Below are 25,213 nucleotides of genomic sequence, written 5' to 3'. Positions count from 1 at the left end.
ACAGGCATTCTGGGGAAGATGTGCCATCCACACAGACAAACATCCTTGGACAGCTCTTGTTCCACCAAAGTTCTCAGAATAGTAGAGCTGAGGGGGTTTTTTTGTTTAGTGGTTGTTGGGGTTTGGTTTTAGGTTTTTTTCCTTAGTTTTTCTTGCAGTACCAAATTCCGATGTGAAGAGCGGAGGCCTTAATTGCCACCTGAATTATTCAGCATGTTACAACAACACCGGAGAGATTTTCCTGCTAGGCGACACAGGAAAGAGGACATGACAACATTTGAAAGATGAACATTCAGTCAACCATTGAAAGGAGAAGACAGAGTAGGATGAGAACTTATCATCTTGCTTTTAGTCTCCAGATTCCTTCCATCTGCCATCTTTCACTAGCAATACATCTTGACATAACTGATAAGACACTGTGAACCCATTTTGCAGCCATCGTCTCTATGAAAAATCTTCAATTTTCCTTCCTGTTTTTTTAGAATATTCTCCACCGTTTTAGTCCAAAAAGGGCTTGAATTATGATGCTTATTGATGGAATTTGGAGATAGGGGGCCCTTCTCTAAGACACCACCTATCCCAAGCATTCATTTCCATCTGCAGGAGGGGGATAGCATTGTGTGAATGCTTGTGGATCATAATTGTCTCTTTGGTTCCCAGAGGATTATAGGAGGTTATGATCTTTTTTTTTTCTTCATCTGAAGAGACCCACTTTCACTTTTCAAACTTTTGGAAGAGTTTGTAGGAAATATCAGGGAAGAAAGCCGTTTCCGTTCCAATTGTAAAAAAGCCCTTCAGAAATGATTAAACACATATGTAAACTTCTGCAGCCAATTTCTCGCTGTTAACATGGCTGCATTTTAGTAACACAATTTCAGGAAGCTTTTCACAGGGAGGTAAGGGTAGCAATTCAAGTACTTTATCTTCCAGAGCCCTTCAGCATTCATGGCCACCTTTAATTTAAAAAGAAAATGCAAATTTGCCACAAAAATTCAGCCGCCAGATGTCAGGATACAATGATATCATATGTATGGGATGATGATACCAAAGTAAAAAAAAAAAAAGCAACACGCACATCTTCTTGTATTTTGTGGGGTTTCTGCAGCAAGTATCCAGGATATAATTCACAATTTTTCCACCTACACACCTTCTGATGGTCGTCTACATTTCAGGCACAGCTCAGCATTTATCAGATTGTTAAAGGGCTGATTCTGTGTTCTGATGATGTGGCATTTCTGTCTAATCCTTCATTCCGCTTTATTTTTGCCTTCTGCAGTTTGACTGGACTTTTATTCATTCTTTCATCATACAGATTCCAGCTGCTTCTTATCCTCTAAAAGAGCAAAACAAAGAGGGGGAAAAACAACCCACCACCTTTCCTCCCCACACTCAAATCTAAGAGAGCCTCTTAAAACCTTTATCCCAAACACATAAGATCCAAATTAAGCTGGGTCTCCAAAGCACTAAATTTCTAGAGCTCTTTGCTACGCGCCCTGTTAGCTGGTCCCACTGGGAGCTGACAGCCATGAACTACTTTTAAGGCCAGACACTTCTGCCTCTCCACTAAATTCCTGAAACAGAAGAGCAGCTTAGGAGCGACTCGCTGCAGGCATCACGCTTGTGGGACCGAGCCTGCCTGGTTCAAAACATTCGCACCCTTGAGACGAGGTGACCTATAGCCTCACTTCTACTCCGAGCCAAAGAATACACAAAGCAGATGTGCAGAATCGGGCAGGATGGATAGATGAGATGACAGAACAGCCTAGCCAATTCTTTCTGTGCTAACATAGAAAGTGCAAATTCTATTGTTTCTGTTTATGAAGCTGCTGAGGAGAGCTGGAAGAATTAATCAGTGGAACGACTGGCCTCCAGAAGTTGTGGGTGCTCCGACGCTGGAGGTTTTTAAGAAGAGACTGGACAGCCATTTGTCTGGAATGGTAGAGGGTTTCCTGCCTGAGCAGGGGGTTGGACTAGAAGACTTCCAAGGTCCCTTCCAACTTTATTATTCTGTTACTCTAAGTTTGAACCCCAAAAGGGGAGAAAGGAAACAAAACCAGGCAAAGCACATTCTTTGAGGCATTTTATTTATACTTCATATTTCTTAACTGCCCACCTCCCTCATTTTTTCCTACTGTATAAGGGCGTTATCTATTGGTGATAAAGATGATTCTTTTTACCAATTCATCTTCATGTGAATCTAGGTCAGAAAGGAAAGACTTTGACCCAACTTCCATCTCTCCATACAGCCTGAGGTTGACATTCTCCACCTTAATTGATAGCTATCCCGAGTCTATGATCTGACTATTGAGAAGCATTTGACCTGCATTGAGCAAGCCAGAAACCAATGGGATGGCAGTTCTCTTCACAACAAAAACTTTCTGAGATGTTCTTCCAATTTCTGGCTATGAAAGGATTTTGCATACATAGCACAAACGTTGAAACTCAATCTGCCATACCATAAAAAGGATGAAGTAAGTAGATGTAATTAGTAGGACGCAGGTTTGACCAAAAAAACAAACAAACCATTAACTCTAATGCACTTTTGTAAATGGAAATAATAGTCTAATAGTCGGCTGAGCTACTGTAGTAAAGTAGTTTTTGCTTAGTTTTTTATGGAACGTAGTAAAATGCTGCAGTGAGGGAAGACCTGCTCCAAATATTAATTCCAATGGTTCTCTTCTCTGTTCTTCTTTCTTAATAATGACATGCAGTTCTATAGTTAAACCCAATAAAAGTTAAGCTTTTGTTCATTTCTGAGTTTTAAACTTTTAGTTTCCATAGACATGGGGGGGAATTCTTAAAAAGGGGAGAAGTCGCACTTTTGTCTGCATCTTAGTTTTAAGAATTTCCAGCCAAGTACACTAACTCCAAAATAAAAATAATTTTAAAAGTTATCTGTTCAAATGCTTGGCTTCACGTTGTTCTTTGAGTAAATTCTGCCCTCTTGTGGTGCAACTCACAAATTGTGTTCATTTCTTTAAAAAAATACGTTGTTATTGATGTCCATTTTTCATAAGAGGGAGGCAACTATGTAAACAGTGCTTTGTTTTCAAAGGCAAGAAATCCCAGTGGGAAAGTAAGGCTCAAATCAGTGGAGAATATGGACTGCATTGCTAAGCTACCAACAGCAAATGGGGGGGAAAAATATGTGTGTGTGTGTGTGTGTGTGTGTGTGTGTGTGTGTGTGTGTGTGTTCATTGGGTAAGGACTACTTCTTTGATAATATTCATTCATTTTTGGAGAAGCTTCTCTTTTGGTGAATAAGGATTAAAAGCAGCCATGTTACCTTAAAGCAGTTTCTTTTGATGATCTATCCAAGACTTGAGAAGTTTATTCAGCCCTTCTCAGGGAGGGAGTGTTGTAGAGCAGAGGCCCCCAACCTTTTGGGCACCAGGGACCAGTTCCCTGGAGAGAGATTTTTCCATGGACCAGAGGGGGTTTCGCATGCTGCCTGCATCCCGTGGATGGGGCTCCACTTCGCTTGTTTGTGTGGCCCAGTTTCTGGCATAGGGCGGCCTGGTGCCAGTCCATGGACCAGGTGTTGGGAACCCCTGTTGTAGAGGAAAGGAAGGAGAGGGAGATAAATGCTGTGGAAATCAAGAGAAAAATGTTCAAAAGTAACTCAATATTCAAGTTAATTCCAAGTCCAGGTGTGTGTTGTTTTTTTCCTTCATTCTTCCAGAATATTTGACTCTAAAGACTAAAATGATAAGAAGTTGGTTCACATGGTGTGGTAGGATGGAGGGTTTGTTGTCACTGTGTGTTGGGGGGTGAGAGCAGGGGGGGAGGCTCAGCTAATCTCAATGTACACATGTTGTACTTTGACAATAAAGGTTTATTATTTATTATTATTCCCCATTGATGTAATCTAATGTGTATTTGCTTTTTTTCCCCTTAAAAAAGCTATCCTTTTATGTCTTTGGAAATGCAAACAAATTTGAGACAGAGCTGCACCCTCTAACCATTGTATATCTGAATACTAAGCCACCAACACGTAATTACATTAATGCACTCAGAAGTTGTACTATTTATTTGGGTAAACAAAATACATATGTATATCATTAATCATTCAGCATCAGGTAAAGAAGTATACATTGTTGTTTTTGTTTACGATCCTCCCAAAATAGAGATTTTCAACATGCCTTTTAAGCTAGGATTTACATCCCTGTTTCCCACTTCATGTTTTCAAAAGAAAAAATCCAGGAGTGAAACCATCCATTAAAAAAAAAATACAAGTACAAACAATTAGGCCCCAATCACACCAACTCCACACAACAAAACGAAAGAGGGCTGATTAATTTCTGGTTCTTTCCTCCTTCTCCACAATCCTAGCTACCATCAAAATAAGTCAAATAAAAAATAAAATAAAATAAGTCAACAATGAATCAACTGTAATTCTTAAAGTTGTCTTGTTTAAAAAATGACTGCCCTCCCCCACACCACACACACTGCCAAAGCAAGGTCCTTGATATATTGGCCCATATTGCAACAAGAAAGGAAAATAGAAAAAAAAACATATTTACGAGATTGGAAATCAGCCAACTGTCTTAATTGTTCTCTTTCAGCCTCCTGTTCTACTTGGATGTCACAAGCTCAGACAGAATTTAAAAGAGTGGCCGAAGCCAACGTAACTTTGCCCTGCCATCATCGCCTTCACCTTCTGGAGCCAGCGAGTCTGGATATAGAGTGGCTGCTAAAGAATTCTGAAGCTAAACCCAAAGTGGTATGTCTCATCTAGCTTTCCTCCATCTTGGCAATTTTAAGACAAGTGGACTTCAACACTCCTGGATTCCCCAGCCAGCCATGCTGGCTGAGGCATTCTGGGAGTTGAAGTCCACACATCTTAAAAGTGGCCACGTTTGAGGAGCACTGGTCCAACTGCTAAAATACATTGCCTCTAGATCATCACTGTAAGACTTATTTTCTAAGATTGACAATATTTATAGAATGAATTTAGGCATGAGAAAGCATATGGGTTTATAGGACTGCGAATTAGGCTTTCTTGCTGATGCAGGCTGCAAATAGCATCTTTATACACGCTGAGGTATCTGAAGTAATTAACACAGAACCAAGCAAAAGGCAAAAAGGTGTTTAAACGTTGTGCCTGCCTCTCTTTAACTCTTTAAACCAAGTAAGTCTTGTTATGCCCCCACTTACTACAAATCTCCCTTTTGCACAGCCCTAGATAATTGTGATTTGCCTTCATTGTGATTTTAACTCAAAAGCAAATAATCAGCTTATAAAAATGTGAAACACACACTGGTTTTCCTACAAGGCTCACCAAAGTTTTCATAGCAATTATCTGAGGGTTGGAAACATATTAATTTTTTCAACTGGACTCAAGAATGGCTGATAGACAGTCAAAATTCTGAGTCATGACAAGCCATCAAATGTATAAATTAGTGGCTCTAACAGGAATTCTAGTAGGCAACAGCCATCTTGAGGATCACCTCTTTTCCAATCATCTCAGTTAAGTGGATTGGGTATCTTTTTTTCCATACAGTGCAAAGATAGTAGAAGACACATGGTTGTCTGCTGAGCTTTTCAAAGGAATTAAAAAAAGATCAGCCAAGTGGTTTCTCATTCTGAATTACTAAAGCAGTCAACTTAACTTCCCCCAAACATTCAGCTATGTGGATAAAAATGAAGTGTGAGATAATCCTTTAAACAAACAAACAAACAAAAACCACTATCAGGTTATGATCAATTCCAGACTTCAACTTGAAGGCTTAAAGTGCTATTCAGTAAACACAGAGAGATATACGATTTCTATGGGAAACTGTCCAAGTGATTGAATGCTAAAAACAGGGACTAAGAATATAATTCCCTACTCTCCAAAAACCTTCACAGGTTATTTTTTTATTTAAATAGTGAAATAAAGCAGCAGATTTTTCAAAATGAACCCTTCTGCCAGTTACAAACAGTCATTTACAGATGATTAGTCTGGTTCTTAGAGATTGAAGAGAACTCCCTATTTCATCCCCTTTGCAAAATGCATGTTTTCCTTCTTTAAACTGGAAGTATGTTAAAAATCTGGATTTACAGTCAAACCTATGTAGAGTGTGTTGCCAACAGAACCATTAATGCATACAGTAATTAGGAAACTGAATCAGTGCAGGCTGTTATCAGTCACTTGGGAAGCCCGCCACTGGAAGGCCTTGTTACTGGTTGTGTGAAGTGAGTTACCTGGGGAGATTATCTGGCGAAAAGATAAATGCTGCCCATAAGTTTAATATCACTAAATAACTAAGTTTGCAAAAGGCTTTGCAAAGCTAAGCTGATGTGCAACTTTTGCCTCCCAGGTAATTACTTATGCAGGAGGCAACATCTATCATGATATGATCGAAGAACAAAAGGGTCGTGTTTCATTCGCCTCTAATTTCCTGACTGGAGATGCCTCTTTGGAGATTTCTCTTCTGCAGCCAAGTGACTCTGGGCAATATACGTGCAAAGTTAAAAATGCCGGACAGTATGAATGGACACACATCACTCTGAAGGTTCTGGGTAAGATGGTCACAACATTTTCAAAACAAATACTTAGCTTTTCTGTTGAATATTCTGGGTTGTTTTTTTTCTGATTCACAGGGAGAATCCCACTGATGTTTTTTTTCTTCCTTTCCAGAAAAACCTTCGAAACCCAAATGCTGGAAAGAAGGTGAAGCGTCTGAAGGAAAAGAAATCACTTTGCAATGTAACTCCCTCTCTGGCACAGCCCCTATTATGTACACATGGCAGCGTGTAGATGCAAAGGGAAAATCTGAGCCTCTGCCACCCTTGACACACCTCAGTAAGTTTAAATCATCCCGCAACTCCCCCATGAATTATCCTATTTCTTACTTAAATGCTAATATCACTGCGTATTATGCCAGCAAATTAATTCTACCGTTAAATGATATCCTTAGGCTCTAAATGTCATTTATTCTTGTCCCTTAATTTATTTTAGATCTGTCTAATCCTGCCCAAATTATTATGAAGAATCTCACATGGATGTTCACGGGATCTTACCAGTGCACTGCCTCCAATGAAGCAGGAGAGGACAACTGTGCTATACAGGTGACAGTACAACGTAAGTAGGAAAGATCTCTGGAAGCATTTGAACTGCGCTTGGAAAACTACTGATAACCAATGCAGGAATAAGAATATATCTATTTGGCTACAAGGATAGCCTCCCCACCCCCTGTAGATGTCTGGCTTCTGCAGCAACTTGCAGAGAGGCAAGGAAGTGGCCTTGAAGCAAATGCTCAGGAACCATTATAGAAATCAAAAGGACAGATGCATTCCTTAAGGCCCGGGAAAGTATTCAGAAAAGATTCCCCGAGGTATAAGAAGAAGGGAGGGAAAGGCACAACCAGACTTGTAAGATTCTGTTACTATAGTTACTATAGTCCCTGACTTACAACCACAACTGAGCCCAAAATTTCTGTTAAGTGAGACATTTGTTAAGTGAGTTTTGCCCTGTTTTACCATTTTTCTTCCCAGAGTTATTAAGCGAATCACTGCAGTTGACAAATTAGTAACCCGGTTGTTAAGTGAATCTGGCTTCCCCATTGACTTTGCTTGTCAGAAGGTCGCAAAAGGGGATCCTGTGACCCTCCAGGACACAGCAATGGTCATAAATATGAACCAGCTGCCAAGCGTCTGAATTTTGATCACGTGATCATAGTCGTAACTGTGAAAAAGGGTCATAAGGCACATTTTTCAATGCTGTTGTAACTCTGAACGGTCACTAGATGAATTGTTGTAAGTCAAGGACTACCTGTAAAGTATAGTTCTAGTCTTCCAAGGGAATTGGTTTCCTTATTTACCTTGTAGGTCTATCCCAGTTCTTGGCAGAACATGACCGAATAATCGAAATGGGTAGTGATATAACATAAGTCACTGTCACCAGGGCTCCTTGTTCTAGAAAGGGCAGCAGCAACTGGTACACCAGTTTAAGCTGGGAAAAGACACGCCCAGCCACGGCATTCATCAGAGCTGTGAGCTGAATAGAACTCTTGAATGAGGGAGATGTTATTTTGAAGCGACAGTGACCTCATGGAAAGCAATTATTACAATTAAAGTGCAGCAAAACAGTTCTGGGCAATCAATAATACCGCCTCGCAAGGATTCAATTTGAGCTTTTTTCATCCCATCCAGTACTTAAAATGCTAGAGTAGACTGAGATCTGTGAAGCAACTCTGGCTGTGTTCAAAGTAGGGATATGTCATCATCAGAATATTAACATGAAGTTTACCACCCCATCTTTTACAAAACCTCTCCAGAAAATTACACGTAGATGTTAAGTAACACAGAGATGGCAGCTGGCCCTGTGGGACTTGAGAGATTTTTCCCACCACTATCAACTGGAAGTGCTCATTTTTTTTAAAAAAAAAGTGGCACAACCTTAAAAATAGCCTCTGACTTCAAATCCCAACAGGCATTCCAGAAGGATACCATATTTGTCAGGTATTTCTATGGACTAGGAAGGGTGTGCTTCCTTCACCTGGGTCAGCCTCTACTTGTATTCAACACTGGAATTTAATTTTAACAAACGAAAAGTCTAACGTGCAAAATATGCCAACACCAAAACATTTAACATTTTAAATCTAAGCTTGGGAGTCAGGTATGTGAAATATGCAATGCAAAAGAAAGCTAAAGCAACACTTACTGCATTCAGGGCAATTAAATGGTCTGTGTGCAACAGGGTGGATTACACCACTGTTGAAAATCTGAAGTGATAAGCTACTATCATTTGCATCATCTGAGATGCGTTGGCTGAGAAATACTAAGAAAACAACCAGCCCATTGCTCCAGGGTAGAGTTAATTCAATTTAACCTGTGTTATAGTCTTATTCACAGTTTAGCCATGGAAAATGAAGTCTCCCTTGAATCAAGCTCTTCTCCCTGGGACAACACAAATACGTCTATGCTTTTTCTTTTCTTGCTAATTCTACAGAAGTAGCGTGTTCTCAACTTCTTTCAGAGGAATGTTGCAACTTTCCAAAGCAGTGTAGAAACAAACCCTGGGACTTCCTGTTGATCTCTGACTCAAATCACAAATCAGCTCCAATTGGTTTATCTTTGGCAAGGTCAGCCAAGGTTGCCCAGGGCTGCTACCTCCTGTGGCATAAAACAATGGGAATATACTATCCGTTTTGAGACAAAAGAAAAGAGACTCATTGAAAATGTCCACGCAACAGATGTCAGAATTACAAGAACAGTATTTGGCGGTAGAACAAATAAAATGTAGCATTTGTTTCTAAATCAACAGATCCTCCAAATGTTGGCATCATTGCTGGAGCAATCTGTGGACTGATGGGAGTATCCTTGCTAGTTGTCTTGGCTGTGTGGCTAACTATCAAAAGGAAAGAAAAAAATAAATATGAAGAGGAGGCTCCAAATGAAATCAGGTAACTGCTTGCAAAAAGCACTCTTTAAGCATTCAGAAGCTGCAGTCTCTTAATTTTATTACAGAACAGCCTCAGAACTGGAGGGGAGAATATAAGTCAGTGATAAAGGGAATGTTTTATGTGCAATCCAAAAATCAATCACCAACATTCAGTCTTAAAGGAGATCCCGCAGTAGGGTTCCAAAACATCTCCTTCTGAAACTACATGAAGCAAATCTGAGTTGTGAGGAATATTAGTGTGCTCTATGAACTAATAGTCTGTCAAAAATGTGTGTTTTGTTCTATTTTTAAAGATTGAACGCACTTACTATACCATTTCTTTTCCTGGATTACAACTGCAATGTCCTCTGGAGAAGATAAGGCTATTTTCTTCTCTCTCTGATACAGGTCTTGATCCATAAAGCAAATTTACATTTGCAAAGAATGGAATGAGGTCTCTCTGTAACATTTTGAACTACTGGTATTTAGTCATCAGCATACATGGGAGGGTGCGCACACTTTTCGTAACTTGTTTTCTGAAATATGACAATATTCTGGGTTGAATCTATAGCACATCACTTCTTACTAGATGTTTCTTGAACTTTCTTTGTGGGGCGTTTCAAAAGTATGACTCAACTGACAACACCCTTATGACTCAAAGGAATCCTGCAATTTAATTCTGTTGGAATAACATTTCCCTCTTTTATATTCCTTTACTTGTTGCAATCTAATCACACTGACCTCTGCAGCTTTTGAGCAATCATTAAAGATCCTCACTAAATCCTTGATTTACCGTACCTAAACTGATTTTCCTAAAATCAACATCTCCAAAGTTTGGGGGGTTTTTTAATTGCAAGGAACTTTCCTCTTCCCTGTTTCCCCCCCCCCCCACCATCACCTACTTTTTTTGCTCATCTTTTGCACAACTTCAATATCTGGATTTTTTTTTCTTTTTATTGCACTGCTAGTTCCTGAAAGCCACATAAAAGGGTTATAAATTAATTGGCGTAAGAAATAGACAATGCCACAAAAAGCACAAATGATTTTTTCATGTTTAACACAGGAAAACACAATACTTGAGGAAAGTCCAAGAACCAAGGGGAAAGCAATGAATTCTGAATTTGGATTAAAAACTGATTCAAAGTACATCCTGCAGTAGATGGATCTTGGGCAAGCTTTTAAAAATTAGACAAATCCATGGAAGATAAAAGTATCGACATATTTTTCAGTAGCAGCCAGCCTGAACACCTCTGCTTAAGCCAATTTTAGGTGAACTTGCAGCTCTTTATGGAAACAGAATTCTAAATAATACTTGGATCTTTAGTCTGACCCAACAACCCATTATATTGGAAGGAAGTATATTATACAAAAGGTAGATGATGTTCTGTGTAGGTGTGAATCTCGGTTGAGTCAGAAACAGGGCAATTATGTAGGTCACATATAGCAGTTCATCTGAAATTCACCCCCAGAATTCAAACAGAGCTATGGAGGGAGAATCCATTTCTAAAGGCAGGGCTTAAAAGTCTGAGAGTCAAAGGTTCTATTTGTACATTGGCCCAGGATTAACTAAACTATGTTTTGGTGAATTAACCCAACTGCCAGATTCACACAAAGCAACAAGTCATAAAGTAACTTCAGTGTCTAGGTTCCTAAAACCCATTAGCCTATAAATTAGTCAAATGATTTTAGCCTAGCATGTCTAGGAAAATCAAGTGATCAATCATGAGGGGAAAACCATGACTACAGAAAAAGAAATGATAGTAAAACATTCCTGGAAACAATCAGGAAATTAAAATAAATGTCTTTTAAGACGCTTATAGCTCTGACTAAAAGTCAGGAGCATTCCTATTCAAATGCAGAAGCTTATTTCTGAGTATAATTTATTTGCAAATTTTCTACTTCTCAGTCTAATGTGTCTTTACCAGCTTATTAATCATGGTTTTACACACACACAAAAAAAATACTATGATTCAGCTGTGGGAGTGTTTTTTGTATCATGAGGGAGTGGTTAGAAAGAGAAACTATCTAGAATAGGGTTTCCCAAACTGTGAGGTAGACACCCTTGGGCAGATGCAGAAAAAGTCCAGGGGAGGAATGAATAAACTTTTAGTTACACTGTTATACAATGAATCCACCTTTCCAAGGTTTCATTGTATTGTTTTCATTGTTCATTTCCGTTCATTTTGGTGTTTGATTTTGAAGGGTGGTGTGCATAATTAACATCACAAAATTAACAACAATTAGGTCACTTGCTAGAAAATGATTTACTTTCACAGTCAGTGCCTCTAGAGCAGGGGTGTCAAACTCACAACGTCATGTGATGTGTCATGATGTATTGCAACTTTTATTCCATTGCCAGCAATGGGGTGGGTGCGGTTTCACCATGACGCATCTGGCCCCCAGGCCGGCAGTTTGACACTCCTGCTCTAGAGTATTCTTTCTTGTTCCTCCATCACAAATGAAAAAGATCTTCAAATGCTTTGTCTCCCTGAAGCTTTCAAAATAATACTACCACTTCTACAAGTTGCTTTTATCATACATCAAATAATTTTGTTTAACAGCATAACAACGCCAATTCTACTCCAAACATCTGGCTTGTGCAACCAAGAAAAATAACGTAACAGCACTGCAGAGAAAATTATTTTAAAAAATATTTTTAAAAACGCTTCTTTTAACAATGATTGGTGAAATGTATTTTGTCAACAGGAGCAGTTGAGAAAATATAGTACTTTTCACCAATCTTGACTTATAAAAGCTCTCTACAAATAAATATGGCTAGACTGCTGGCAGGTAACCCAAAGGATTTGTTAAATCTCAAGCACACTAGGGAATCTGTGTTGTGTGACTGTTACTGGTCCTTTCTTATTTTTGATTTTTAATCATTTTTACTTTTTTTTAATCCCAGAGAAGATGCAGAGGCACCCAAGGCCCGACTGGTCAAACCTGGCTCTTCCTCTTTGGGCTCCAGAAGTTCACATTCTGGTTCTTCCTCAACAAGATCGACAGAAAACAGTGCCTCTCGCAGCCAGCAAACATTGTCAACAGAAGCTACTCCACACCTAACACCAACACAACACAGCCACCTTGAGATGAATGGCAGGAAAATTGAGCCAAAGAGAAGTAACTACACCAGTTTGATCAAAACAGAAGCAACACCTACACTGATGCTTGCCCAAAGTTGAGCTTTTCAAACCATTTGATCACTGTTCCATCTATTTGGGCTCCAGCTATATCCATGAATTACGTACACCACCAGCATTATGCAATTATTTTATTTTCCAATGCAACATTTGTTTTCTATATTCACGCACATACACACAAAGAACAAAAACCCTTGGTATTTTTTTATCTTTCTGTTTTGAGGTACAAGCAGACTTGGAAAACAGAACTCATGTTGACCTTGTAAAAACAGTTATTTCTATTTTTTTTAAGATTTTGTTTTTATTTTTGTGATTAAGACTCGCAGGGAGAAAAGGGAATGCTGACATGACGAGAATAGCATTTTGCAGTTTTGAACCAATTTGCTTTTTCAAAGTATACGGTGGAATGCAGATATTCCAGCAGAATACTTAAGGGAAAATGAAATGCATACATATACAGTTGTCTTCTCAGTTGTGACCTCGGTTTTTCACTGCTAATGTTAAGTCTGCTCAGCTTCAAAAGCAAACTGACAGGATTTTTGCATGTGTCTTTTTCTTGAATTATCAATATTTGGACACATCACCCACAAAGCAGAGAACAGTAACTTTGAAAAAAAAGCAAGAAGCAATATTAGACTTTAATTCTTTACTGGAGGGACTTTCTGTGAACATGGAAGTGCATTAATTTAAGAAGGTACGTATGACTGAATACGGCTAAAGAATATAGACATTAGCCCACTGTGACCAAGCTAATGTATTTGTATGTATGTATATATTCATAAATAATAAGCAATTCCACGAAAGGGAATTATATCCTAATGGATCATTAGAATGTGAGATCAGCATCAAATCCTGAATTCCATTTACAAGTTTTTAAAAACAGTGTTTCAGAATTTTAACATACTGTTCTCTATGCTGGACATAGTGACATTTATTTTTAGGATGAGTAGTACCAAAGGGTTTTGGGGGTGGGGAGCATTTTTAGTCAGAACACAATGTCATGATTGAGGCAATAATCTAGAAAATGTGACCATTTGGATGGATATAGCGTACTCAAACTTGTAAAACTGAATGCAAAATTTAAAGGAGGTATAAAGAATGGAAATGAGCTGAAAATTTCAGCATTGGTGTTAAGAATGCTTCCATCTCTCTAAAGTGGAAAGTCTCATCTATGGACACAACTAGCATCACCCAGCTTTAACGATAAGAAAATGCAAGTTGTTTGACTTCAAGTGCCAACTAGATTGCAATGCTGATGAGTTTTAAACTGATATTATTCCAGGGGGATTATTTCCATCACATTCTTAAACACAGCCAGCAAGAAGGAAATAAAAGAACCACTAGACTCATATATTATAAGAGTAATTTATAAATGGTGACTTAGGATTCAAAAGTAGGATGTGCATTGCTAATATAGGGCAGTCAGTATTACAGATCTTATAAGGCTGTGGCAGAAAGCTATTTTCACAAGAAATAAAAACCAGGTTTCTATCTATACAACAGATACATTTAATTTAGAAGTTTCTGTAACAAAATTTCTGGAGTATCTTGAAGCACATTCAACTATGATTAAAGTCAGCATTGCATGAATTCCTTAGCTGAGTCTTATATATGCTCACTCAGAAGTTAAGAACCAGACATGTCAGGCTTCCTGTCTGCTTGTTTAGAATGTTAGGATTATTTCACCCCTCTCAACCAAGCTAGTTTATCCCTTCATGGACCTTAACTGAATATTTAAAAAACCAATTCAGCTTACAACCTATCATCAAGTCCCATAACGCAGAACTCAACAGGAACAAAGTAAAATCCAAGACAGATGAACTATTTTATCACTTTATATCAAAGCTTGGTATAATGCAGGTTATCAAATCATGGTGAGTTATCCCAAGCTGTTTCCACCATCTTTTGAATTAAAAAGCTATTTAAGTCTTATTTTAAAATTGATGCTTAGTGAATGAGGTATAGAAATCAAATAAGTTATGAGGATTTGTTACAAAATAGAGCAGACCTGTCTTAACTCTTGGGAGTTGGGGGGTTATAGATACTGTAATTTCTGAAAAGGTGGCTGGCACCATGACAAAATCCTCATTGGAAAGAATGGGGAATCACAAAATTTATTATATGGAAACAACAGGCTCTTTGAAAGACAAATTGACAATACACACTGTACCGGTATTCGTTTCCAACTCTAGCAAAACATCCAGGGCATAGGAAGTGAAAAACCAGTTTCCCTAAATCACATGCAAATATATACCAAATTAAAAAATGAATTACTCCTAATACCATCCCAAACATTAGTGCAAAAACTGCCTGTGCTCAACAGTAGTAAAATGTAACAAAACCCATACATCCTATTCTATAAATACATACACACAAGAACACTTTAAAAAAATTCCTGAAGATTCTGCCCTTTAAATCAGCAAAAATGCACCCTTTGCCAATTAAGCACATCATTCCATCCCTTCAGTGTTCTTTACATTTATTTTTTTCAACTCCCTGGTTTGTCTTTTTTCCTAAAACCACCTACTCTACCCTTATTATAGCTACTTTAAATTTTCCATGTTTCATTTACTTTCCTACCCCGCTCCCTCTTAGCTCATTCAGTTTTGAAAGCTTATCCCTGCAGCAACCTGTTTCCTTTTTCCTGATAAATTTATGGCCATCTATCTGTCTAATCTTTCCTTTCCTTCCTGAAACTGTATTTTATTCATGGGGATACAGAAGCATGTTGAAAGAAAAGGGAACAGTAGCAGCTAGGTCTCCCAAATGCTCAAGTGTTGATTTTGTTTTACAACTCTTCAAAATGTTTGTATGTTCTGTATCAAAAAAGGGAAATCCAGGGGAGGCTTGAAGGAGGAGCTGTCTTAGACACTACTTGGCAAGAGAGATAATAATCAAGTTATTTATTATAGATGTACACAGATGTTTTGAGCCTCCAGTGTATATTTACCAGCCAAACTCTGCAAACAATCTGAATTCTAGTACTGAAGAGAATTGAGATTATAAGATAAATCTAATGTAAGGGAAATTCTCAGATATCGAGGGAAGAAATTATGGTGCAAGAAAGTACAGTATGTCACATCACTAGGATTTCACTGTAAAAGGGAATATTTAAGCACAATGGCTTCAAATTCATGACCTTAAATTGTATCTCACAGGGGAAACACTATACTATGAACAGCCAATTGTTATTTTGTAAAATATTCTTTAAACATTGTTACCTTGTATGCAATTTACTATGTAGTACTGTTGTATCAATTCCTACTCTTGTTTTTACTCTTGAACTGGTAAAATTGAGAACACCTTCGTCTGCCTTCATCAATGATTTTTTTTGCTCAGAATAAGCAAACAAAAGGAAGTAAATATTTATTTTAAACTGTCCTGACTCCACCATTTTAAGGCTTCATTGTTTTTAAATAAAGGCTGCCAAATTGCAATTCAGCTAAACCCAAAGATAAACTCCTCCGACCAGTTTTTTTTATTTCAGGGTGAGGTGAATGCATTCAACAATATTTAATGTAACAATATTAAGATGCAAGAATCAGCATCTTAGGTAAATCCAGACGGGCTGGCAAAACAATATTTCTTCATGAACTACGATCTGCTCTACTTTTTGGGTTGAAAGCCAGGCTTCATTGCCCACTTTATTTATTTATTTTTTTGGGGGGGGGTGCGAGGCCCCTTCCCAATCTTTCTGTCTCTGCAAACCCTTGGCTCTTTTTTAAAAGATAATCTGCCTTTGCTTCTTGGAATAGTACGGCCAATCGCCTCCTATTGGGATTACGGAGGAGAATCCTTTCAGGGCCAAGAAAGGCCACGTGGCGCCTGTCATCTTGGCAGGAGATTTGACTGAACGAGATCGACTGCGCAGCAACTCTCCCCCGCCATCAGCGCTCGCGGCCTGCGTGAAGCGCCCCTTAGGACAAGAGTGTTCTTGAGCACACGCAGAGTGCTGCTCTCCTTGCTTCACAGCTACCCGGGCTTCGACAACCCAGCGAGCTTAAGATCGCTGCCCCACGGCAGCAGCTCCCCACATCTTCCCCCCCCCACACACACACACACACTTTGCTAGTGGGGGTTGTAGTCCAATATAAGGCGGGATGGGGGTGGGGGCGGTTCAAACGGGGGCCTGGCGTGAACTGGGAAGCTGGGGCGGGAGAAGCGTTGGTGGCTTCACTCCCCGAGGGTTTCTTTCATCGAGCCGCTCCGCTGGCGTCCTCCGCTAACCCACAGCCCTGGCTCTTCGCCAACGCCATGCCGCAACCCAGCTCGCCCGGCCGCCATTTTGTCAGCGGCTTTTCCTCAGCTCTCTTTCAAACGGTCGACTTTACCAGGCACGCCCACCGCCTGCGCGCGCGGGTTAAATCGACACCTGATTGGCCAGCGGGCCCCTCGGTCAACCTACGCTGCAATCCAATTGGCTCCTTTTGTCTTAACACGTTCTCTTGCCTCCCACCCGCGCGCCTTCCCTTCTAAACGAGGCTAACTGTCCACTCACCCACCCACCCCCCTCCCTCCCTCCCTTCGGGCAAAGTATGTAAATCATGGAAGGGCACTCTGAGAAGCGATTGGCTGCCTGTCGCAACCCCAAGCGCCGAACGTCCTATCTCTCCCTCTCAATCCCTTTGTCTCGCCTTGTTCATGCAAATAAGGCGCGCCATGAGGGAAGGCCATTGGCTCCCGGAGACGTCATCGAGTTCGATCCTGCCTCCCTCCTCTCGCTCTGGGAGGGATGAACGTTCTAGAAAAAAGGAAAGAGGAAGAAAGAAGGAAAAAGCCGGCCGGCTCCCCCTCGAGTAACGCGCCTCCTGATCCGCCCTCTTCCCCCGGCTTTGTTGCGTCACGACCTTCGGCGGCGGCCATTGGTGGAAGGCCGGCCTGCGGGGCTACGGGATTGGCTCCCTAGCCGGAAAGAGGCGTGACTCTTCTGGAAAGTTCTCCAGAGGTATATAAGGACCGGGGCCAGCCCGGGAAAGCCGCTTCTCTCCGGCCGGTCTCGTGGTGTCGTTTATATTTATTGGTCTGCGCGGTTGAAACAGGTAATTTTTTGTTCTTCCTTTCTTCTCTTTTTCTTCTTCCGTTACTTGGAGGGAAGCACCAATTGCTTGAAAGCTGCTTGTGATTTTTAAGGGGGGGGAGAAAATCCCTTTTTAATTTTTCCCGGTTATTTTTCTCCCTCCTTTTGCTAAGAAATGCCCTGGGCTGTTGGGTGTCTACGGGAGGCAATGTAGAGAGAAAGAGAGAGGGAGAGACGCGTTAAAATTTGGAAGGCGAATTCCAAATTCTCCTGCGCTGCCTCTCAAGGTGACCTGCATTTTTCCGGCCTTGATCCTCTTCCTTCCTTCCCTCCTTCCTTCGCCAAGCCTTTGTCTGAAACCTCTCCGCGGAAGCAGAAAAAGGAGGTTACTGGGAGGGCGACGCCTGCAAAAGGCAGCCGGGATTGCGTTGCATTGCAGCAGGGACGGGCAAGGCTGCTTTTCCGCGCCGCCGCCACCCTCCCCCCTCTTTTAAAAGGCTGCCTTACCTCCGCGTAAGCGTTTTTCCGAGGCGTTGCAATCACCGCTTCCTTCCTCCGCCCCCTCCCTCCCAAACCGGCCGCCCACCGACCTCGGGAGGGATCGAAGCTTCTGGCGCTTAAGGCGATTAACGTCAATCAATCTCCTGGAATTGGTGGTGGGAGGGAGGGAGGGTTTCAAGCTTGGAAGGGCGGAAGAGGCGAGCTTCCCCCGCCTGCCTGAAGGCTTCTTTTGCGGGGAGGGGGGGGGTCCTTGGTGCGCTCTGAACGTGGCGGGGTTTCTCGCAGGCGTTTCGGCACCCAATTAGGTAACGTGAGCGCTAGAAGGGGGCGGCGGGGTTGCCCCCTATTAAACATCCACTCTATAATACACTCTGTAGCAGGGGTCTTCAAACTTGGCCCTTTTATGACTTGTGGACTTCAACTCCCAGAATTCCTCAGCCAGCAAAGCTGGCTGAGGAATTCTGGGAGTTGAAGTCCACAAGTCATAAAAGGGCCAAGTTTGAAGACCCCTGCTCTTTAGGCTACCTAGTTGCGTAAGTAACCCCCCCCTCACTTCAGAGAGCACCAACAACCCCCCTCCCAGTCCTTATTCCCTCCCCCCTTTTCTCTCCGCAAACTCCACCCCCCCCCTTCTTGCACTGATGATGTCACTGGTAAGTTGGGCAATGAAACGTCTGCAAGAAAAGTCACCAAGCTGCTTCTCTTCTCCCCCCCCCCCCCCCGTTAAATCCCGGGCTCCAAATCCTCCTGACGGGTAAAAGCTGCTGGTCACCCGCCAATTGGGAAGCTTAGGCGAGCGCTAAACGCGGGAAGGAGCCTTCCATTTTCTTCTCCCTTCCAATGCTTCACTAGGCAGGCAATGCGGCTCTAGGGAAAAGCGGGAGATGTTTTAACACAAAGCCAGAAAGGAAATTGGGCCGGCTTGGCTCCCGGCCGCTGAGCCCCGGGTCCTCGTCGGCCTTTCCAAGCCCGGGAGAGGCGCTGCCCGGCCTTCTTCTTCCCCCCTCCCTCTGCCGCCCAGCGCGGGGGCGAAAGAGCGCTCGCTCTGCCAGCTGCTGCCGCTGCTGGCCTGCCACGTGCTCAGCAGCGCGCTCTGCCAGCTTCCGGTCTCCGGGCCGCGCAAGCACGTGGTTTCTGTCGAAGCCCCGCCCCTGCCGGTCCACGGGGCTTCCCCCAGGGGCCCCGCCACGTGGTCCCTTCCGAATGAATGAAACCCCGCGGGGGGGGGGGAGGAAGAGAGAAAGGAGAGGAATGTGAATGAATTTTTGAGCCCAAGATACTCGGATAAATTAAATTTTCAGCTTTTGTGTGTGTGTGTTGGAGCAGTCTTTTCGATTTGGTTCGTGAAGTGGCTCCTGGTGACTTTAAAAGCTCAAGTCGAGAAGGTTTAAAACCAAAGGATTTGTGCACCTTTTAGAGGATCCGGATCAACCATGAGGACTTGGGGGGGGATACTAGGAATTGAAGTCCAGACTACTTAAAAGTGATTTGTGCACCTTTTAGAGGATCCGGATCAACCATGAGGACTTGGGGGGGGGGATACTAGGAATTGAAGTCCAGACTACTTAAAAGTGATTTGTGCACCTTTTAGAGGATCCGGATCAACCATGAGGACTTGGGGGGGGATACTAGGAATTGAAGTCCAGACTACTTAAAAGTGATTTGTGCACCTTTTAGAGGATCCGGATCAACCATGAGGACTTGGGGGGGGGATACTAGGAATTGAAGTCCAGACTACTTAAAAGTGATTTGTGCACCTTTTAGAGCATCCGGATCAACCATGAGGACTTGGGGGCGGGGTCCAGACTACTTAAAAGTGATTTGTGTACCTTTTAGAGGATCCAGATCAACCATGAGGACTTGGGGGGATACTAGGAATTGGAAGTCCAGACTACTTAAAAGTGCACAGGTTGAATTGCTGGCTGGGAATTCTGGGAGTTGAAGTCCCAACCGCTTATAGATGCTCTGGATGAACAATGGCTGCTTTAGGTGATGAACGAGAGGCATGGTTCTCAATGACTAATTTTTGTTTCTACCTTTGCAGTTCACCATGTCTAAGGGACCATCCGTTGGGATTGATCTGGGCACCACCTATTCCTGCGTTGGTGTCTTCCAACATGGCAAGGTGGAAATCATTGCCAATGACCAGGGTAACAGGACTACGCCAAGCTATGTGGCATTCACAGATACTGAGAGACTGATTGGTGATGCTGCAAAGAACCAAGTGGCAATGAATCCCACAAACACAGTCTTTGGTAAGGGGACATGTCTCAAAAAGGTTGATGTGTGGGGAAAGCATAGCATTTAAGAGGGGTACCTTCGTACCTATAAACAATTGCAGTAGCCAACGTTCACGGCCATGACACCATTCTAACATTTGGGTGCTATTGTCAAAAGTGGTAGTCAGATTCCTCTTTACTGAAGCAGTGGGAACTTAATTTATAATTCTTCAAGGCCTAGGTTTTGAAAATGGATTTGTTTTCACAATTTGGTTGTTTTTAATCTTTAAGTAAAATCGCAAAACTGCAACCTTGACTTGATTTCAAGAGGAGGCAGTTTTTGTGAAACACGTATGTATTAAGTAAGGAGCAGTTTTAATTATCAGAGTATATAACATCTACACTATCTTGAATAGATGCCAAGCGTCTGATCGGCCGAAGATTTGATGATTCTGTAGTTCAGTCGGACATGAAGCATTGGCCCTTCACAGTTGTGAACGATGCCGGCAGACCCAAAGTCCAAGTGGAATACAAAGCAGAATGCAAAAGCTTTTATCCTGAAGAAATTTCTTCTATGGTGCTAACTAAAATGAAGGAGATTGCAGAGGCCTATCTAGGAAAGGTGAGCTTTTCAAACGGGATGGGAAAGCATTGATAGAAATGCAAAGTCAGCTCTTGTGGCAGGCAATTTTAAGGTGTATGGACTTCTAACTCCCAGGATTCCTCAGCCAGGAAGGTTGGTGTCTACACCTCTTAAAAAGCTGCTGAGGTTGAGAATACACTATTCCAGGCACTTTCCCTGTTCTTACCTTTTTTCTCCCCTGTCCAGACTGTTACAAATGCTGTGGTCACAGTCCCAGCTTATTTCAATGACTCCCAGCGTCAGGCTACAAAAGATGCCGGAACCATTGCTGGTCTCAATGTGCTTCGAATTATTAACGAGCCAACTGCAGCTGCGATTGCTTACGGCTTAGACAAAAAAGTGAGTGGTGAACCCTGAAAAGATTTGGAACATCTTAAATACATAATGATATTTTTTTGGGGGGAATCCTAAACCCCTGAGATCTGGCTTGGGTTTTCCCATTGACGTGTTCCATTTTCTTATCCCCAGGTTGGTGCTGAGAGGAACGTGCTGATCTTCGATCTGGGAGGGGGAACCTTTGATGTCTCCATCCTCACCATCGAAGACGGCATCTTTGAAGTGAAATCGACTGCGGGAGACACCCACTTGGGGGGCGAAGACTTCGACAACCGGATGGTCAACCATTTCATCACCGAGTTCAAGCGGAAGCACAAGAAGGACATCAGCGAAAACAAGCGTGCCGTCCGGCGCCTGCGCACCGCCTGCGAGCGGGCGAAACGCACCCTATCCTCTAGCACTCAAGCCAGTATTGAAATTGACTCCCTGTATGAGGGCATCGATTTCTACACTTCAATCACCCGAGCTCGCTTCGAAGAGCTGAACGCTGACTTGTTCCGCGGCACGCTGGACCCCGTGGAGAAAGCGCTGCGGGATGCCAAGCTGGATAAATCTCAGGTGCACGATATTGTGCTGGTTGGTGGGTCCACCCGAATCCCCAAGATTCAGAAACTCCTTCAGGATTTCTTCAACGGCAAAGAACTCAACAAGAGCATCAACCCCGATGAAGCCGTAGCCTACGGAGCAGGTAAATTGGGAATTCAATTCCATCTTGCCAGCTGGGAATGATCAAAAAGTTTTATTAGACTTTTGCTGCTGCGTTAAAACTGTTCCCTTAACAGTAGATAAATTTATGGGTTTTAATTTCTGATAGCTTGTCTAAAGGAATTCTTAAAATCCTCCATAACTTCAATCAGAATTTAATAATGACCAAAACCATGTGAGCAAGCAAAGTTTTGTGTGTCGGGATAATTAGGGACAGTTTTGGGTATATGATGACTCATTTGTCATATTTTTTTTATTTCTTTAGCTGTTCAAGCTGCAATTCTCTCCGGGGACAAATCTGAAAACGTGCAAGATCTGTTGTTGCTGGATGTAACTCCTCTCTCCCTGGGTATTGAGACAGCTGGTGGGGTCATGACAGTCCTGATCAAACGCAACACCACAATCCCTACCAAGCAGACTCAGACCTTCACTACATATTCCGATAACCAGCCAGGGGTGCTGATTCAGGTATGCAAAACGCACACGGGTCTGCATAGGGGAGAATTTGTTGTAACAATTGCTGAAATGTGCTAAGAGGCAGTGTAATTCATTCCCTCTTGGGAGCATCACAAAGCAGGGTGCACAGACCAGGGTTTGGTTGCAATGATGAAGGTTCCAAAACCATTCGTAGTTTCCACCAGAGGTTGAAAAACCAGTGTTGGCTTAAATTACCTTCCTTGGATGTCTGAGCGACCAACTACCTGGGTCAAAAGGTCCTGAATTTTTTTCCTTCTGGGCTGCATCTTTTAAGCAGTAGGGACTAGGAAGTTGGAGTCAGTTGATTAATAGATATTTCTAATAGCTGGACTACAACTTCTATCCTCCTCCACTGGTCAGGTTAGACCTCAAAAAGACATGGGGAGAAAGGCTTTCTCACCAGTGGGGAAATTTCCCGTTATAACCCACAACTGGAATTCAGCTTAACTTAGCTATGGCCTGCCTAAAGCTCATATTTTTCTGCTTACCTTCTCAGGTATACGAAGGGGAGAGAGCAATGACCAAGGACAACAACTTGCTGGGCAAGTTTGAACTGACTGGCATTCCTCCAGCTCCAAGAGGTGTGCCACAAATTGAAGTCACCTTTGATATTGATGCCAATGGCATCCTCAACGTTTCTGCTGTTGATAAGAGCACGGGCAAGGAGAACAAGATCACCATCACCAATGACAAAGGTGAGCTCCATAGAGAAACCAGGCGTTGCTTGGAAGGCCAATCACCATTGAAGAGTTGGTCATCGTAAGTCAACTTTTCTGTGTCATTAAATGAACTGTTGTAAGTCAAGGGCTACCTGTACTTTATTTGCCTTGACATACTCTGTCACAGCATGCACAGTCTTACTGCGCTGAGGTAACCCAGGAGTAAATACAGTACACAGTAGTTTGTATTTAAGTGGTGATTTATATTACACTATCTACAAACATGCACTAGAAATAAAATACATGCATGTGGTAAAACAGCAAAGACACAGCAGTTAAAGCAGGAAAGATTCCAGCAAGGCCTTCCCTTTTATACTCAAGCTCTTAAAGGGATACAGGCCCCTGCCGAGTCATTCCTAACATTGCATCATTCATCTCACATTATACAAGCTGGTTAGCTTCTAAATCGTTACCTTGATGTATTCAGTGGACCTTAAAAGATATTATCCTTTAACTTTACCCAGCAACACTGGACAGTGTGAATAAAGCTATTTGATTGACAAGTTGGTTTTTGGCCTGTCCCCCATTCCTATTCAAATACTCAGGAACCTTTTTTTTTTTTTTTTTTTTTGCTTAAAATAGTACCGCAATTTGGACTCATTTGGTGTGGAAGGGAATTAACGAACAAGCATCCTTGTCTTTTTGATAGGTCGTCTCAGCAAGGAAGACATTGAGCGTATGGTCCAAGAAGCGGAGAAGTACAAGGCTGAAGACGAGAAGCAGAGAGACAAGGTGTCGTCCAAGAACTCGCTAGAGTCCTATGCGTTCAACATGAAGGCAACCGTGGAAGATGAGAAGCTCCAAGGGAAGATCAATGATGATGACAAGCAGAAGATCTTGGACAAATGCAATGAAATCATCAACTGGCTGGATAAAAATCAGGTTTGTAGCCACCAGGGACATTTCTTTGCAAAGGTTCATCAGCCTCACAACGATGCAATTGTTGGTCAATGAATCTCTTAATGAGGAACAATTTGTGGTCGCGAGGATGAAGGTTCTAAAACCATTCGTAGTTTCCACCAGAAGGTTGAAAGACCTGTGTTGGCCAAATCACCTTCCTTGGATGTCTGAGCGACCCTTTCCTAGTTAACATCCCATTATTTCCACTTGTTGAAAATGGTTGACTTCTGGACACACACACACACACACACCCCGTCTCTTCCCTCAAGAAAAGTTTAAAAAGTTGTAACATTTTCTGAGCAATGTGGGCATCACTAATCAAGTGGTCAATTAGTGTGCTGGTTGCTGGTATTTTCCTAGATGTTTTTTTAAGCCTTTCAGAAAAAGTTGCAAATTCAGTTATTCTAGTCCTTACTGACCTTTTTCAATAAATTTACCACATTTTTCTTTCCCTCCCCTGTATTTTTAGACTGCCGAGAAGGAAGAATTTGAGCACCAGCAGAAGGAACTGGAGAAGGTTTGCAATCCTATCATAACCAAGCTATACCAGAGTGCTGGAGGGATGCCCGGTGGCATGCCTGGCAGCTTCCCTGGGGGTGGGGCACCCCCCTCCGGAGGAGCATCCTCTGGACCAACCATTGAGGAGGTGGACTGAAGGTCCAAGACACACGTGGCACTCCGTGGGCCACCTTCAAACTTGAAGGACTGAAGACCATAACCCAAGGGCATTCTTGATTCTTTGAATATGTGCACAGGGAAGGGAAGCAAACACTGCACTTTACCAGTATCAGTACTGTATAAGGAACAAGTGAAAATGTAATTCCAATCCCAATAAACTTATTTAATTGGCAACGTGGGACTTGTGCTTTGCTTTTTTCTACACCCACCCACCCCCCCCAAACAGTGAATGAAGGGTACCAATTGTTGGGTCTAGATCTGTGTTTCTCAAAGCTGTTGACAACTTCATCTGGGGTGGACTTCAACTCCCAGAATCCACCAGCCAGCCACGAATCCATGCTGGCTGGGGAATTCTGGCAGTTGAAGTCGACCCTAGTTGAAGCTGTCAAGTTTTAAGAAACCTCTAGATTGCGGTGTCATATTGGAGGCAGGTAGCTGTTGTGGTACTGTCCATACTGTCGCCTTGCCTATTTAACTTATATGCAGAGCACATCATGAGAAAGGCAGGGCT

The 25,213-nt window shown here is 42.1% G+C and overlaps 2 protein-coding genes across 3 annotated transcripts in view; both read left to right on the top strand.

Moving 5' to 3' along the window:
* The window catches only part of CLMP (CXADR like cell adhesion molecule), a 35,723-nt gene extending 19,646 nt beyond the window's left edge, over nt 1-16,077 (top strand). The window contains exons 2-7 of one of the 2 annotated variants that reach the window (XM_081333621.1): nt 4,566-4,723; nt 6,303-6,504; nt 6,623-6,787; nt 6,944-7,066; nt 9,251-9,389; nt 12,273-16,077. In XM_081333621.1, the coding sequence (XP_081189747.1) occupies nt 4,566-4,723; nt 6,303-6,504; nt 6,623-6,787; nt 6,944-7,066; nt 9,251-9,389; nt 12,273-12,549 (1,064 nt within the window). In that variant the 3' untranslated portion in view covers nt 12,550-16,077. Of the gene's footprint in view, nt 1-4,016; nt 4,724-6,302; nt 6,505-6,622; nt 6,788-6,943; nt 7,067-9,250; nt 9,390-12,272 lie in introns of those variants that run through there. The other variant, XM_081333620.1, reaches the window with a different exon arrangement.
* Nucleotides 16,078-17,491: 1,414 nt separating this feature from the next.
* On the top strand, nt 17,492-24,876 carry HSPA8 (heat shock protein family A (Hsp70) member 8). The gene is made up of 9 exons (XM_081333540.1): nt 17,492-17,546; nt 20,070-20,280; nt 20,661-20,866; nt 21,074-21,226; nt 21,356-21,911; nt 22,194-22,396; nt 22,902-23,100; nt 23,774-24,006; nt 24,494-24,876. Exons 2-9 carry the CDS (start codon nt 20,076-20,078, stop codon nt 24,677-24,679), a joined length of 1,941 nt encoding a protein of 646 aa, XP_081189666.1. The 5' UTR covers nt 17,492-17,546; nt 20,070-20,075; the 3' UTR covers nt 24,680-24,876.
* The last annotated feature ends 337 nt before the right edge of the window (nt 24,877-25,213 follow it).

This window comes from Vipera berus (genome assembly GCF_964194415.1).
Source record: "Vipera berus genome assembly, chromosome: 8".
Taxonomy (NCBI): domain Eukaryota; kingdom Metazoa; phylum Chordata; class Lepidosauria; order Squamata; family Viperidae; genus Vipera; species Vipera berus.
Note: the sequence above shows the minus strand (reverse complement) of the source record. Positions and strands in the feature narration are given on the sequence as shown.

Excerpts from the sequence above, each read along its gene's own strand:
- HSPA8 (XM_081333540.1), top strand. The coding sequence starts at position 20,076 with ATGTCTAAGGGACCATCCGTTGGGATTGATCTGGGCACCACCTATTCC. Across the intron at positions 21,912-22,193 it reads AGCCGTAGCCTACGGAGCAG|CTGTTCAAGCTGCAATTCTC; the intron begins GTAAATTGGGAA and ends TTATTTCTTTAG. Across the intron at positions 24,007-24,493 it reads ACTGGCTGGATAAAAATCAG|ACTGCCGAGAAGGAAGAATT; the intron begins GTTTGTAGCCAC and ends CTGTATTTTTAG.